Here is a 13,818-nt window from a genome sequence, read left to right on the forward strand (position 1 = left end):
GAGTATTTATAGAGCAGGCTCATTTATTCCCATGACTGTTGCCACATGGAGAAAGTACTGGGCTGGGATGAAAAATGGACAGTTTATCTTGCCTCTAATGGCTGTATCTGGGCTGGACAAGGTGTGGTGGTGGGGAACAGCATCAGCTTAAAAAGAGGCAATCTACCTATTGGGGGAACGCTACCAATCAGTGCGTCTATTGAGATGCATGGGGGTGAATCTTTCTCTTGGATGTGTCTGTCAGTGTATCTGAGGATATTGGGGTGGTGGGGGCATCTCTGGGATCCTGCAGGTGCCCTCTAGATACCTCATCACCATGTGGGCTTTCCCTTGCTTCGGGTGGGAACAGGCAGGAGCACAACCAGACTCCAGGTTAGGCTTGCTCTGCCCACATGCCTTAGGCCTGACCTGCAACAGTGTCCTGCTAGCCCAGCCCTGAGCCTTGCCTCCCCAGAGACAGATGGTAGTGGGACATGCCATGATTTTCTTCCAATATAAATAAATATCACCTGGGAAGTAGGCTAAGACTGTTGTACCCATGTCACTTGTGAGTGATTGGAACTGATTCGACTCCGCAGAAAGGAAAGGTAGATACAGTGAAGTAACTAGAATGCTGTGGTCATCCATGCATCTCCCCCATGCACACAGGGAAACAGAGTCTACAAGAGGTTGGAAACGCCAGCGCAGAGGCTGGGGACCAGGCCGAGCACAGTGCCTACCAGGAGATGACGCCAAAGGAAACGGCTGACGTGCTGAAGCTAATGGAGGAGTATGAGCCGATAGTGAATAATTCCATGGCCTTTGCAGAGAAGTTGAGCAAAGACCTCCAGGTGCTGGATGAGGTGAGGGGCAAGATGTCTGAGGCTTTCTGATATTCATCTTGGGTATTTGCTTAAGCCCTGGGACAACTCCACCTAAGTCAAGGAAAAGAATCCCATTGACTTAACTGGAAATTGGATGAGGCCCATTGAGAGCTCTGGCTTTTTTATTTGAGCTAAGAAGCCAATTATTAGGATACACAGCAATTTAGGGCCAAAAGCTTGTCCCACTGAAGTCAGTGGGAATGTTGTCACTGCCTTTAATTTAACAGTGCTTTGCACTGCACCGGGGCTCTCTTTCACTGGGTGGGAGAACAGGTAAATAGCCCCCGTTGGAAGCTGCCCTCAAAGTAACAGACTGTGTCTACACTGCAAAAAAAAAAAGTCTGCTCTTAACTCAAATCAGCTAACCTGTGCTAGCTAACTTGGGTTAAAATAGCAGTGAAGATAGGGCAACTCAGCTTTTAATGAGTTAGCACCTTGAGTTCACATATAGGCTTGAACTCAAGCTGCTAACCTGAGTTGAAAGCTGAGTTGCTGTGTGTTGACACACCCTTAGGCTACATCCTCACTACAGGGGGGGGTCGATTTAAGATACGCAAATTCAGCTACGTGAATAGCGTAGCTGAATTCGACGTATCAGATCCGACTTACCCTGTTGTGAGGACGGCGGCAAAATCGACTGCCGCGGCTCCCAGTCGACGGCGCTTACTCCCACCTCCGCTGGTGGAGTAAGCGCGTCGATTCGGGGATCGATTGTCGCGTCCTGACGAGACGTGATAAGTCGATCCCCAAGAGATCGATTTCTACCCGCCGATTCAGGCGGGTAGTGTAGACCTAACCTTAGTCTGCAGCAGAGATCAGCTGTCAGAGGGTGTTGCTGCAGTAAATACCTCTCCCCTTCGTAAGAGTTCAAAGACATTGCTTCTCCAGTGCATGGCAGTGCTGCCAGGAGAATGGGGTGTATTTCCAGGTAACAGTTAAATGACTTGGGGCAAGTTATAAACGGTTAATACATGGCAGGGATCAGCACCCACCAGCTTCTGTTACATTCATCACTATGATGTCTCATGAAAACCATGGGTATTTCCCAGGCCCATAAAGATAGCTCATGTATACAGGTCCTTTGGTTTGTTTGGAGTACCTGGAAGAGAGGCAATCAGACTTCCGCCAGTGGTGCTAGGGCCGCTCCTGAAAGCAAGGTCTCCCTGTCCATTGGGCTCCCAGTGCCGCAAGGGAGGAGAGCAAAGTGGAGGAGCTAGCATGGCTGCAGGTAGATGGCACAAGGAGGACAGAAAGACAAGGGACCCACTCCGCACACTCAAGGGCATCAGCAGCCCCTATGGTGAGGATAAGGAAAAGGAAGAGGGGGAAATAGACATTCAAAGGCAGCAGCCCAGCAAGGGGAGAGGGGAGGAGAGAAACTATGAGAGTGGGGTTACAATGTCAGAGGGGGAGAGGAGGGGAGTAAAACTGAAGAGCAGAGCATAGGAGAGATGGAGTTCTTTGGGACAAGAGAGGGAAGGAGGTGGGGACTCTAAGGGCTTGTTTTCACTGCTCAAAAAGGTGTCTTTTTTACCTTGGGGGGGTGCTAGCATGTGTGAACTTTCCTGAGGTAAGAACCCAGTGAGGACAAGGCCCGAGAGATATGGAGAGTGGGAAGGCTGGGAGGAGAGGACCAGGAAAGAATGGAATTGAGGGGGCGGTGAGGGGATGAGGTAGCATGTGAAAGAGCAAGGGAATTATTGACAGGTAAGAGGCTCATATAACAGGAGACACTGCATGTGGAAAAGAAAAAGCTGGTGTGTTTTATTCCATTTATTTATGTTCCTGTATTTTATTACATTTCCCTGGAAGACATCCTATGTCTCTAAGTACTGGAGGGAACGTGATGAGATGCCTGTTTAGAGCACTTACACTACAGCAATATTTCTGGCTCCACTGGATTTTATAGTTAAATAACTTAAAAAAAACACCACACAATAGAAGAAATAACCTAAAATTTATCAGAATCCACAAAATCCTAAATCCATTTTGCTTTGTGTTCCTTTATGTTTGCTCTATTCTGCACTTGTGTTTCTATGTCGCTTCATACCAGCCTGTCTTCTTTGTGCTTTGGTATGTAGTCCTTAGATCTGAGAAGCAGAACTCCTGAGGTCTGTTTCTAACAGTAACAAACATCTGTGTGCTCCTGGTCAAGTCACAACTGCTCTGTGCTTCAATTTTCCCATCAGTAAATTAGGGACAGCAATACCTATCTTCCAAGAGTACATAATAAATATTGGTTAAGTTCTTGGAAATGAAAGGAGCTGCAGAGTGCTTTATTTATAGGACCATTAATTGATAAATAATTATTAACACATTCTTTTGATAAATATAAATGTGGCATTTATCAATAAGTATTAATATTATTGTGTACAACTGAGTCATGCATATGCTCATATACTTCCTACAGCATAACAACAATAAACACTTTGTTCTTTTAGAGCACCTTTCCTCTAGGGATCTCAAAGCACTTTGCAAACATTAACAAAATGTTGCTAAAATGTTGTGGCGAGTGAGATGGTGGCCATTGTATTTGTGAGGCCTGGAGCTCCAGTTCATACCTTGATACCCTAGTTCACTTGCTGATTTCCAGGGCATTCTTAAATCCACATGAGTTTCTGAAACTCGGAGACATCTCATGCAGTAGAGTTATTATCATTACCTGAGCAATATTTCTCCAGAGAGCTGTCCCTTCTAGCAGTTCTCCTGCAATTTGATTGGTGCCGCTTTGCTAAAGGCAAAGCCCCAAGGCTCTGAAAAGCCCTAATAAGAAAATCAGAAGGGACAGCAGTGACAGGCTTGCTGGAGGTTTATGGCTATAATTTAGTAGCACTTAATAAAAAACAAAATGTCAGTTGGAACCTTGTGGAGCATAGCCTGGAGCTACTGCAGTGAAGCTGGAAATCTGAGACTCAAAGGCAGCTGAGCAGCAATGGGGAAATTACCTGGTTTGTTACCTGGCAGCTTCCAAGAAATTTCAGAGCGGGAGGAAAAAGTTGCCTGCCTTAGTTTTTGTGGGTCTTTGAGATAAGAACTGGCATGGAGCCACACACAAAGCCCCAAATGCTACTCAGTTCCTTCCGAGTGTTGGAGGGTGAGGGGGTGTTGAGCAAGCAGAAGCTCAGTGGTTTCTGTCATCACCCCCATCAGGTGCTTGTGGAAAAGTTTGCCCTCTTTTCTCTTCATACATGGCTTTATTAGAGTTCAAGGAGTGAGTGGCAGGCTATTTGCCCAGTTTTCAGGTCTTTGTTTTCTTTAGGGCTCTACTGAATCTTCCCTGCTCCATTGTGGGTCTTTTTGTCTATGGCTGAGGCCAAGCCCACCAGCTTCAAGCCATGCCTCTCCTAAAATGGCACCATGTGTGGGACAGACAGGTATGCCTGGTGCCCCTATGTCAGTACTGGGCAACCTGCAGCCCATCAGAGTAATCTGATTGTGGGCCACGAGACATTTTGCTGACGTTGACCGTCTGCAGGCACGGCCCCCAGCAGGTCCAAGTGGCTGCGGTTCACCATTCCCGGCCAATGGGAGCTGCAGGAAGTGGCGGCCTTGCTCCCTTCAGGGGAGCAGAAATGAGATCTTCCTTCAGTGAGGCTCTGTAGACTGACCTTCTTTGGGTCTAGGGCAGCTTGTGACAGAATTCCCTCACCAGAGTGGTACCTCCTGCCCACCATCACATAGATTAGCTTTCTCAGCCAGCACGCCCTCTCCTGGTAGTGCCACTCCCAGCGCTTTCTCCTCCTACAGACTCGCCTCAGTCGAGGAACGGCAATGTCCTCTTCATGACTCAGCCCTCCAGTCATGTCACCATCTGGGTTCCTGTGCAGGGGTGTGTGTGGGAGGAGTATCTCCCAGTTCTATTGTCCAGCCACTCTCCCAGTGGTGAGAGGAGGGGACCTGGGCCCACTCACTACTCCAGACACAGCCCAGGGACCCTGGCTATAGAAGCCTCCTGCTGCCTCTCTTTAACTTCTCCAGCAGAGCTGCTTCAATTCCCTGGGCCACTTCCCCACGGGACCCAGCACCTTCTTTGTACTCTTCTCAGGGCCTCCAATCCGCAAGTCCCAGCAGCCAGCCAGCAACTGCTCTGTCCAAGGTGCTACCTTCCTGCAGGCTGTTAGGAACACAGTCCTCTCTCCTTAGGCTCCCTACAGCAACTGACCCTGGTCTGCCCAGCAGCTCCCTTTTATGTGAGCCTGCTGGGCCCTGATTGGCTGCTCTGTGCAGCCTCTCTCTGATTGGCTGCTCCCTGCACTGCCTCCCTAGGCTGCTTTTAACCCCTTCCTTTCTGGCTTGGGGTGAATACCCCGTCACACAGCCCCTTCTAACTTTTCTAGGAAGCCAGGCCGCTTGTTGATTTACAGAACCTCTGTCTCCTTTCCTTTGTGGCCTTCATGGTTGCAAATCACTGCCTGTGTTTACTGTGGGGGCACAGATGCTTCTGTTGATGTTGCTTTTTATTTAATATAAAACTTATCACCTAATTTTAATATTAACAAAGACAAACTCATTTAAAAGACAGAAAAACAACAGACCAGAAACTTCAATCCTCCCAGGCCTGTTTAATCCTCCCAGGCCCGTGTCTATCGATTATCTTATCTGATACCCAACATGGTGCTTCAACCAGTGGCTACGATTCAATTACCATTTCAAAACCAGTTAATCTCTCATAGATCTTGTCCGTGATGATTAATAAGCAATTATAGCTCCATGGCCTGTCAAAGCAAATGGCTAAGACCTCCTGAAGCTAATAGTGCCTCCCATTTTCTTATATATATGTACATGTCATGCGTGATTTAACTGTTCATTAATTCCACCATCAAAACAGCTCAGCGGGGTAACACATAGGAAACCATGTGTGTGGTGGCTATTGGCTCAGAATTTGCGTGCCTCCTCATGATGGCCTGGGTCAGACACTTTTGTGGGAATGCAGAGAAATATGGCCATAGGGAGAGCTGGCTATAGGGTCACGTAGCGCCCCGGAGTCCACACTCACCCTTGGCAAGTGGAGGGGAGCAAGAGCTCCAGCAGAGCAATGAGCCAGTCATTGCTGCTGCCCCCAGTGTGTCCCCCCACAAGGAGCAGGAAGTAGCAGAGCACCCAGGGCCCTGTAGGAAAACCAGGTGCCATCACCAGCCCTACAGCACCCTTCTTTCTTCTGCTCTTTGTGGAGTCTACTTGAGGAGGTAGCTGTGGCGGTTCCAGCTACTCTGCTGGAGTTGCTATTTCCTTTTTCCTCCTTGGGCTGGTAGTGGATGGGGCTCTTACAGGGCCTCCTGCTCTCCACCATCTCTCTGGGGCAGCAGCCATCTCAGGGGCTGTGGGGCACTCTGCAGCAGCTGCCTGGAATCTGAGAGCCCAGGGAGCTGCATTGAGGAGCAGAAGCATGGACAGGCTGGAGAGAAAGCAGCATAGAGCCTTCCTTTGTGGGTTTTGGGGTGGGTGAGGCTGAGAGCACATGTGCATGTTATGGACATGGCCTTAAACTGGATATACAGAAGCAGAACCTCGCCCCTGCCTGAGGAGGAAGGTCTGTTCACTTCCTCTCTCAATCCAATGGATCTCTCCACTGCAAGACCTAGCTATCCAGGCTGTCCTGTTGGAACAGCACGTGACCCTTAGACAATGTGTTAGATTGAAATTATTATGGGAGTGCACCTACTTTGTGATACTCCATATCCCTGGATGGCACGGGTCCCATGAAATCTCACTGCACACAAATTGAGACAGCCCCACACATGAACTGCCATCTTGGATTCCCTCCGGCAGCCCCACTGAAGGCGGCAGGAGAATTCCTCAGAGTGGGAAGAAAGGTGGATACTACAAAATGCCGTGGAGCTTGGCTTCCTGTCTGAATACAAAAGGAATGTGCTCCACACATGCCCAGCGTGCGACATTTCCCTGGCATAATATCACGTAAAGGCCTTCAAAGGCTGTATCTAGGGAAGGCTCTTGTGTTTGCATGAGTGGTTCAGAAGCTGCCATGCCACTTGGCTTCATATTCTGAGCTGGTGCTGTGGACATGTCAGACTCTCAGAACCTTGCAAGGCACACAGCAGAACCCCATGGCATGGCATGGCCTCCAGAAACCTCTGCTGCTATGGCACTAATCCAAAGGCATTTTATCTTAGCTGAGTATAAATAGGATACACTGACTCTGTGTGTGTGTGTGTGTGAGAGAGAGAGAGACTGAATGTCTACCTTTAGTAGTGGACCCCAGGCATTTTAACAAACTGTTGCACATTGCCACCGAAGGAGTTCTGTTTTGGCCCAAGTGGCAGAGGCCTGGTGGCTTTCTTGCAGAAGTCCCTGTCTTTGATCCTAGCTAGTGATCAAAGTGTCTGTGTGTATGTGAATATAAGCCAACCACAGCACCCATCACTGCACTAGCATTGTGCTGTACCAGACCGCTCTGCTTCTCTTGTTCACAGGCCAATCTCCAGGCCATCATCTCTTCCGAGAAGCAGGTGACACTGCTGATGGGCTCAATTGACGAGGCCCTGGCAGAGGTTGCCAAAGTGGAGGAGACCTTGCAAGTTTATGATGAGCTGCTGGGGAGCGTGAAGCAGCAGATGGATCACATCCAGCAGGGGAACTCCTTGCTGCACCAGATAGACTCCAACCATGAGAAGCTCATGAGCGAGATTCTCTTCCTCACGGTAGGTGAAGTCACAGAGGGAATGATGCATAGCCCATTGAAGTCAGGGGACAGACTCCCACTGGGCTTAGGGAGCCTGATCCAGACCTGCCTCCACAGGGCTCCCAGCCTGTCTGGCTTAGGAGTGAGGGAGCCGGGCAGTTCTTTGAGGCCTAGATACTATGGTGATGGGCACACTGCTCAGATTTAAAATGAGGGGGTGTGGCCCAGGTGCAGCAGAGGTGACATGGCTGGAATCAGAGAGTCTCATGGAACACAGACAGCTTGATGTGTCATGCTGCTACTGACCAGGCAACAGAAAGGAGCACAGAGAGGCCCATGAGTTCACAACAAAGACCAGTGCTTCATCAGCAATGACACAGATCCTCAGCACCACTCCTGGGCATAGCGACAGCAAAAACATTAACTCTTTAATTGCATTGCAGCACAGGATGCAGCTACTATCAACAAGGGTCATATTTGTGGTGGGGGAAAGGAGAGAAATGTTTGATTTTTCTGGACCATGTTTACCTGAAATTCTTCTTATCTCTTCACCAGCCAATCTTCACCAGGATTGTGCTGCCTCTCCTGTTATAAGTATGTCACTATGTCTCACTCCCATATAACTATGTCACATGGGAACGAGAACAGTGGCATGAGTTTTTCGCACTGCTGCTGAGGCAGCAATCTGATGCTAAAATAGTTGCCCCTGGCTGCATGACCTTCAATAATCCTCTCTAACTTGTAATCTCCTGGGGGCAGGGACTGTCTGTGTGTTATGTGTTTGTACAGCCCCTAGCACCCTGGAGCCCTGCTCTGTGATTTGGATCTCTAGGCTCTCCCTTGCCATGACCCCATTTGGGAGCTCTGCTGTTTTTATGGTGCACTATTATTTTGGAAGGGGAAATGGCAGCACGATGCATTTGACTGGGAATGCAGCCTGGCAGTTTAATGTAGCACTGTGCCACTTAAAACAGTGAGAGTGCCCATCCTTCATATGTGCACACAGGGCATAGGACACCAAACTCGGATGCTGGTGAGGGGAGGAGGGATAGGGAGACAGCATGCATTAAATCAGTTCTCTTGGGTTTTTAATTAGAGTAATCTGGACCTTAGCAAGAAGCACCGCCAGGCTCTGAGCCGGGGCGACCTCTCTAGCCCCAGCAAAGTGAAGGCCTGCATTGCAGCAGCAGAAGCTCTCTCCAGCTGCATGAACGTTCAGATACAGCCGGGTGAGTAGGAGTAGAAGCTAACCGCCGCCTTTTGTGCCTTATCAGCATCATTGGCTTACAGTCATGTGAGCTGCCCACAGAGCACAGCACTGTATTGTCCAACCTTCGCATAGGCTCACTGAGTCACTGGGCCGTGAGGTCCTCCTCTGAACCATGGCCTTCAGGATTTCCAGGGACTGCCCCAAACCCTTCACCTGCAGGTTGGCTGAGGCAAAGCTCCAAAACAGAAGGAAGCCCTGAATTCTAGCACTCAACTGGAGCAAAATCCTGGAAGGAATGAGTATGAGATCCCAGACTCATTGTTCAAGTTACTTCACCTCCTCGGGTGTCAGCATTCTCAGACATAAAACTGGCTACAGCGCAGGAACCTCCTGCGTTTGACCTGACCTTTCCACCACTCCCAGGCTTCACTTGACTTGTCTGTTCTCCTCCAGTCCCATCTGAAGTGCCACGCACTCACGGGACATTACTTCACTTTATTTTCTGATGTGAGGGATGCGTATCCTGCTTTCCTACTTCAACACAAACCCATGTTAGACTGGAAACAAAACCTCAAACTTTTCTCTCCTCACCAAATTTCATCTCCCCACATCCTCAGTGAGCTCTGTTCTCAGTCATTTACTTAGGCTGACCGTCAGTGGCATTCCACTCCTGAGTCGCCTTGACCTGCCAGTTTGGGGCGTTGGGATCTTCAGTGGCACAGGGCTGATGCCCATGGAGAGCTGAATGTGGACTAGCGTGGTGGGGGTACATGTTAAGAACATAAGAACAGCCATACTGGGTCAGGCCCATGGTCCATCTAGCCCAGTATCCTGCCTTCTGACAGTGGATGGTGCCAGTGCCGGATGTTAGCTGTGGGAGTTACTTGTAAGGGGTACATGGCATCTAGGAGACATGCTGGAGGTTACTCTGCTAAGACCTTCAGGATCAACCTCAGAGAGACCTTAAAAGCACACTCTGGTGTTGCCTATCATCCTGGACTTGCTGTTTTCACAGCCAGGGTAAAGGTTGGGATTGCCAGGCCAGCCCCATCAGTGCATATTTGTGAAGAAAGGACTCAGAAGGAAAGGGTTCTACTCCTCCAGGTCATAGAATTAGTCAGCCCACTCTCTGTCTATATATGTTATGGGGTAGGGGAAAGCATTGCTAGAGCAAGCTTAAGTTAAGCTTTGGCACCCTTTTCCCTAAATACATTGGAGCAATGTGCAGCCAGGAGCCATCTATATGCTGACTGCTTATCTGTCTTATATTTAGGAAAGGAGCTAACAGAAGCTTGTTTTTAACGGAGAACCGAAAGGCAGCCCAGTTGTACAGTATTTATATGAGTGTTGGGGAATTATTTTCTCCTTTAGAATAATACACCGTGGGTCTGATTTGAAAACCCCATTGGTGCAGTGATATGCTTCATTTGTGCATGAAAGGGCAGTGATTGCATCGTACAGAACCTGGATATTTGCACATGAAGATGGACAGCTAGCAGTGTACTTTGCATGCATAGTTTTTAAACTCAGGCACTGCCTTTGTTATTTTAGTGCTGCAGTGAATATTTCACTCCTTTGGGGTTTGGATTAGAGTATTTCTTCAAAATTGCACGTCTCTGAGACCTGTCATATTTGTCACTTTCATGACTGATGTGTCTTTGGGCACAACGCTGCATGTGCAGTCTCTCATTATGTCAGCCTTCTCCTCCTTAACTCAAGGTTACCGGAAGCTGCAGGCCATAGCAGAACAGTTGATCATGTTTGAAACGCTGAAGCAGAACTTTGAAAACAGTTTCATCAGCCATATTACAAGCATCTTTGAACTGCAGGTAGGTTAACCCCAAGCTTGCCGTGGCATGTGTTAAACACTGAAAAGAATTAATATTTTGGCAATGCAATGTTGGAGGTATAGAAAGTGCTACCCTAAAAACTGGCACAGAAAGGGTTAAAAGACACCTGTGTCTTCCCCAGCCCTTCTTTAGACACACCTAAACAAACCTTCTTTGGCTTGACTCTCTTACGGGGGGCAGTGTTGCACATATTTACTGATCTGGAGAACTGTCCTCCCATGCCACTGTCTTGCCGCAGTCAAATTAAAAAAAGACTTAGCCTGAACGACATTTTTTTTAAAGAAGTGATTTCCCCCCCCCCCCCCTGTTTTCCTATATACATTAGAAACTTAGGTCCCAATTAGCTTGTAGGACTCTACGTTTACTGGAAACTAATGAAATGATAACATCACAAGAGGGAAGAGACTGAAAGTTGCAGCCTGGGGTATGCGCAGGAATTTAAATTTGATCCCTTTTGGAGGGGCACATTCTGTGCCCATGCCCATCCCCCGCCCCTGAGGAGCTCGCTGGCCCCCACCACCCCAGCCCCGGCAGGAACTCGCTGGGGCCAGAGAAGTTCTGTGCCCCCGGCCGATTACTGAGTGCGGGGCGTGCGTCTGCTTGCCCCTCCTTGTGCATGCCCCTGGTTGCGGCAATTGAGAAAGGAAGGGATATCAATCAGCTTGTTTATAACTTCGTTTTTGTCCACAACCATTTAACTTTGGAGCCTAATGAATGCTTGGGAGAAAGGATGTCTTTGTTTAAGTCTCAAATTACTTGCACCTTCATTTGAAGTGTGAGACTCCTGCTATTGCTAAATTAAAACATAAGCAAAAATCTATTTTGGCAGGGGCAGGGAAAGGAAAATAACACCTTTCTCGCTTTCTTTATATATGAAACAAACCCAAATCCCTTCAAAAAGTCACCTTTAAACATCTACATTACATCTGGGAGGGGATCTACTTGGTTGGGAATGGACAAAGCAGAGGTTTGTAAAGGAGAAGGGGTCAGTTCCAGGAGAGCATAGACATTCAGTTCAGGGTTTTTCTCTCTGGAGTGGGACTCAAACTCCATCCCTAAGAGCATAGAAATCTGGATCACGTTTCCTCCTTCTCATGCCCATTGAAAAACTAAAATAGTCCTTGCCACGTCATTATTGAATATTGTTTGTCAGGAACGGTTCTGGGTCCTGATTCTGGTCTCACGCAGCTGTGACCATATTGAGATGAGACTCCATCAGGCCCATGGTTGGATATTATTGCCTGCAGAGAGTGGATTCTAAGTACTCTACTGCAGTGGCTCTCAACCTTTCCAGACTACTGTATCCCTTTCAGGAGTCTGATTTGTCTTGCATACCCCAAGTTTCTCCTCACTTAAAAACCAATTGCTTACAAAATCTGACATAAAAATACAAAAGTGTCACAGCACACTAGTACTGAAAAATTGCTGACTTTCTCATTTTCACCATATAATTATAAAATAAATCAATAGGAATATAAATATGGTACTTACATTTCAGTGTACAGTATACAGAAGCAGTATAAACAAGTCACTGTCACTGTATGAAATTTTAGTTTGTACTGACTTTGCTAGCGCTTTTTATGTAGCCTGTTGTAAAACTAGGCAAACATCTAGATGAGTTGATGTACCCCCAGAAGACCTCTGTGTACTCCCAGGGGTGCACGTACCCCTGTTTGAGAACCACTGCTCTACTGTGCTGTTGGAAATAGCTGTGTTAACTATGGCTCACTGCTAAATGGCCCATATCTAGTTTTCTAGATTCTGAGTGTGACTAATCACACATACAACGCAAGGATTTATGCTTGGAATCAACACTAAGGGTTATTTTATTGACTGACGTCTTGCTTTGCCAACGCCCTATTTTCTCCCCCCCCCTTTTAAACTTCCCTTTGGAAATGGTGAGGGCCAGAGGTTGTAATTGCCCCTCAACCTCTCCTCCCCCAACAGGTCTCCCTAGCAGCCCGAGAGAATGCCTTGCAGTAGCCTGCACTATGCTATCCTGGGCCTGCAGTCAGGTCCACCTATCCAGATCCTTGCACCTGCGCAGATCTGATTGCGCAATGTGGGTCCTCATAAGTAGAGGCTGAATTGAAGATGAACAGACTTTGCTGCCTCTCCCGCTAAGATCCAGCATCACAAATGGGGCTTCTCAGTTTAGTTTCCCACTGCAGCTTGACCAGACATTACCAGCTTATCACTTTGTTCAGCCCTGTTCCCCTACAACTGGATGCAACATAGGTCACATCTGCACTACAGACTTCTACCAACATAGCTATGTCAGTCAGCGTCGTGAAGAGGTGTGATCCCTCACCAACGTAACTATACCAGCAAAGGCCTCTAGTGTAGATGCAGCTATATTGGCTATACCAGAATAGCTTATTTCCTTGAGGGGTGGTGGTGATGGAATAAGCTATCCTAGTAATAGCCCAGCTTTGCACCAATAAGCTGCATCCACTCTGCTGGCATAGTATAGCTATACTGGTGAAGCAATAAGTGTAGACCCATGGCCATAGTGGTTTTTAACATTGCTCTCCCAAGTAACTTATGGCTTCTCAAATGTTTTCAGAACCATAGGTGCTGGAAGTAGGAGCACGGGAGGTACTGATGCACCCCCTGGCTTGAAGCAGTTTCCATTATATTCAGGGTTTACAGCTTGGTTCAATGGCTCTCAGCACCCTCACTATACAAATTGTTCCAGCATCCCTGTCCAGAACTGGAGCCTCCCATGCAATCCAGGAGAGATTCATTTAAAATTGCCAAGTGCTGCATATGAATGATTTTATTGAGCTAGGCTTTGCTCTTTCTGTTGTTTCAGGGAAATGGTCAAGTTCCTGCTCGAATGCAGCAGGCTAGCAAGCTAATTTCATCCACCCATGGGCCCTACCATGACGATCTGCTACCTTACACTCCACTTATGGCCTGGCTGAAGAATGCCAACCCGATCCTGTTCCATGACCTCCCAAAGGTATGACCTCACAGCTGAACTATCCAGTGCAACATCAGTCATGGTGGGGTAACAATAAATAATCCTACATTATTCCATTAAGTGGGATGTTTTTAATTGGGTTGGCATTCCACGCTGTGGTATTTTAATATAGACGTGTCCATATAAAGATGAAATGAAGAAATCACCATGGAAATATCACTTTTATTCACAACAGTATTTTATGTAAAGTCTTTTGGGCTTTGGCTTAAAGCTATGCCCTGTTTTCTGAATGAGGACACTACTCAAGAATAGTCATCGTTATCTGAATT

The 13,818-nt window shown here is 47.6% G+C and overlaps 1 protein-coding gene across 1 annotated transcript in view; it reads left to right on the forward strand.

Annotated features, from left to right (window-relative positions):
- Positions 1–13,818, forward strand: part of LOC135883718 (exocyst complex component 1-like) — a 58,117-nt gene that overhangs the window by 11,414 nt on the left and 32,885 nt on the right. Inside the window, exons 4-8 of the mRNA XM_065410957.1 lie at positions 649–842; positions 7,295–7,522; positions 8,600–8,732; positions 10,433–10,542; positions 13,379–13,528. Coding sequence (XP_065267029.1) covers positions 649–842; positions 7,295–7,522; positions 8,600–8,732; positions 10,433–10,542; positions 13,379–13,528 — 815 coding nt within the window. The remainder of the gene's footprint in view (positions 1–648; positions 843–7,294; positions 7,523–8,599; positions 8,733–10,432; positions 10,543–13,378; positions 13,529–13,818) is intronic.

The sequence above is a fragment of the Emys orbicularis genome, chromosome 9 (genome assembly GCF_028017835.1).
Source record: "Emys orbicularis isolate rEmyOrb1 chromosome 9, rEmyOrb1.hap1, whole genome shotgun sequence".
NCBI lineage: Eukaryota > Metazoa > Chordata > Testudines > Emydidae > Emys > Emys orbicularis.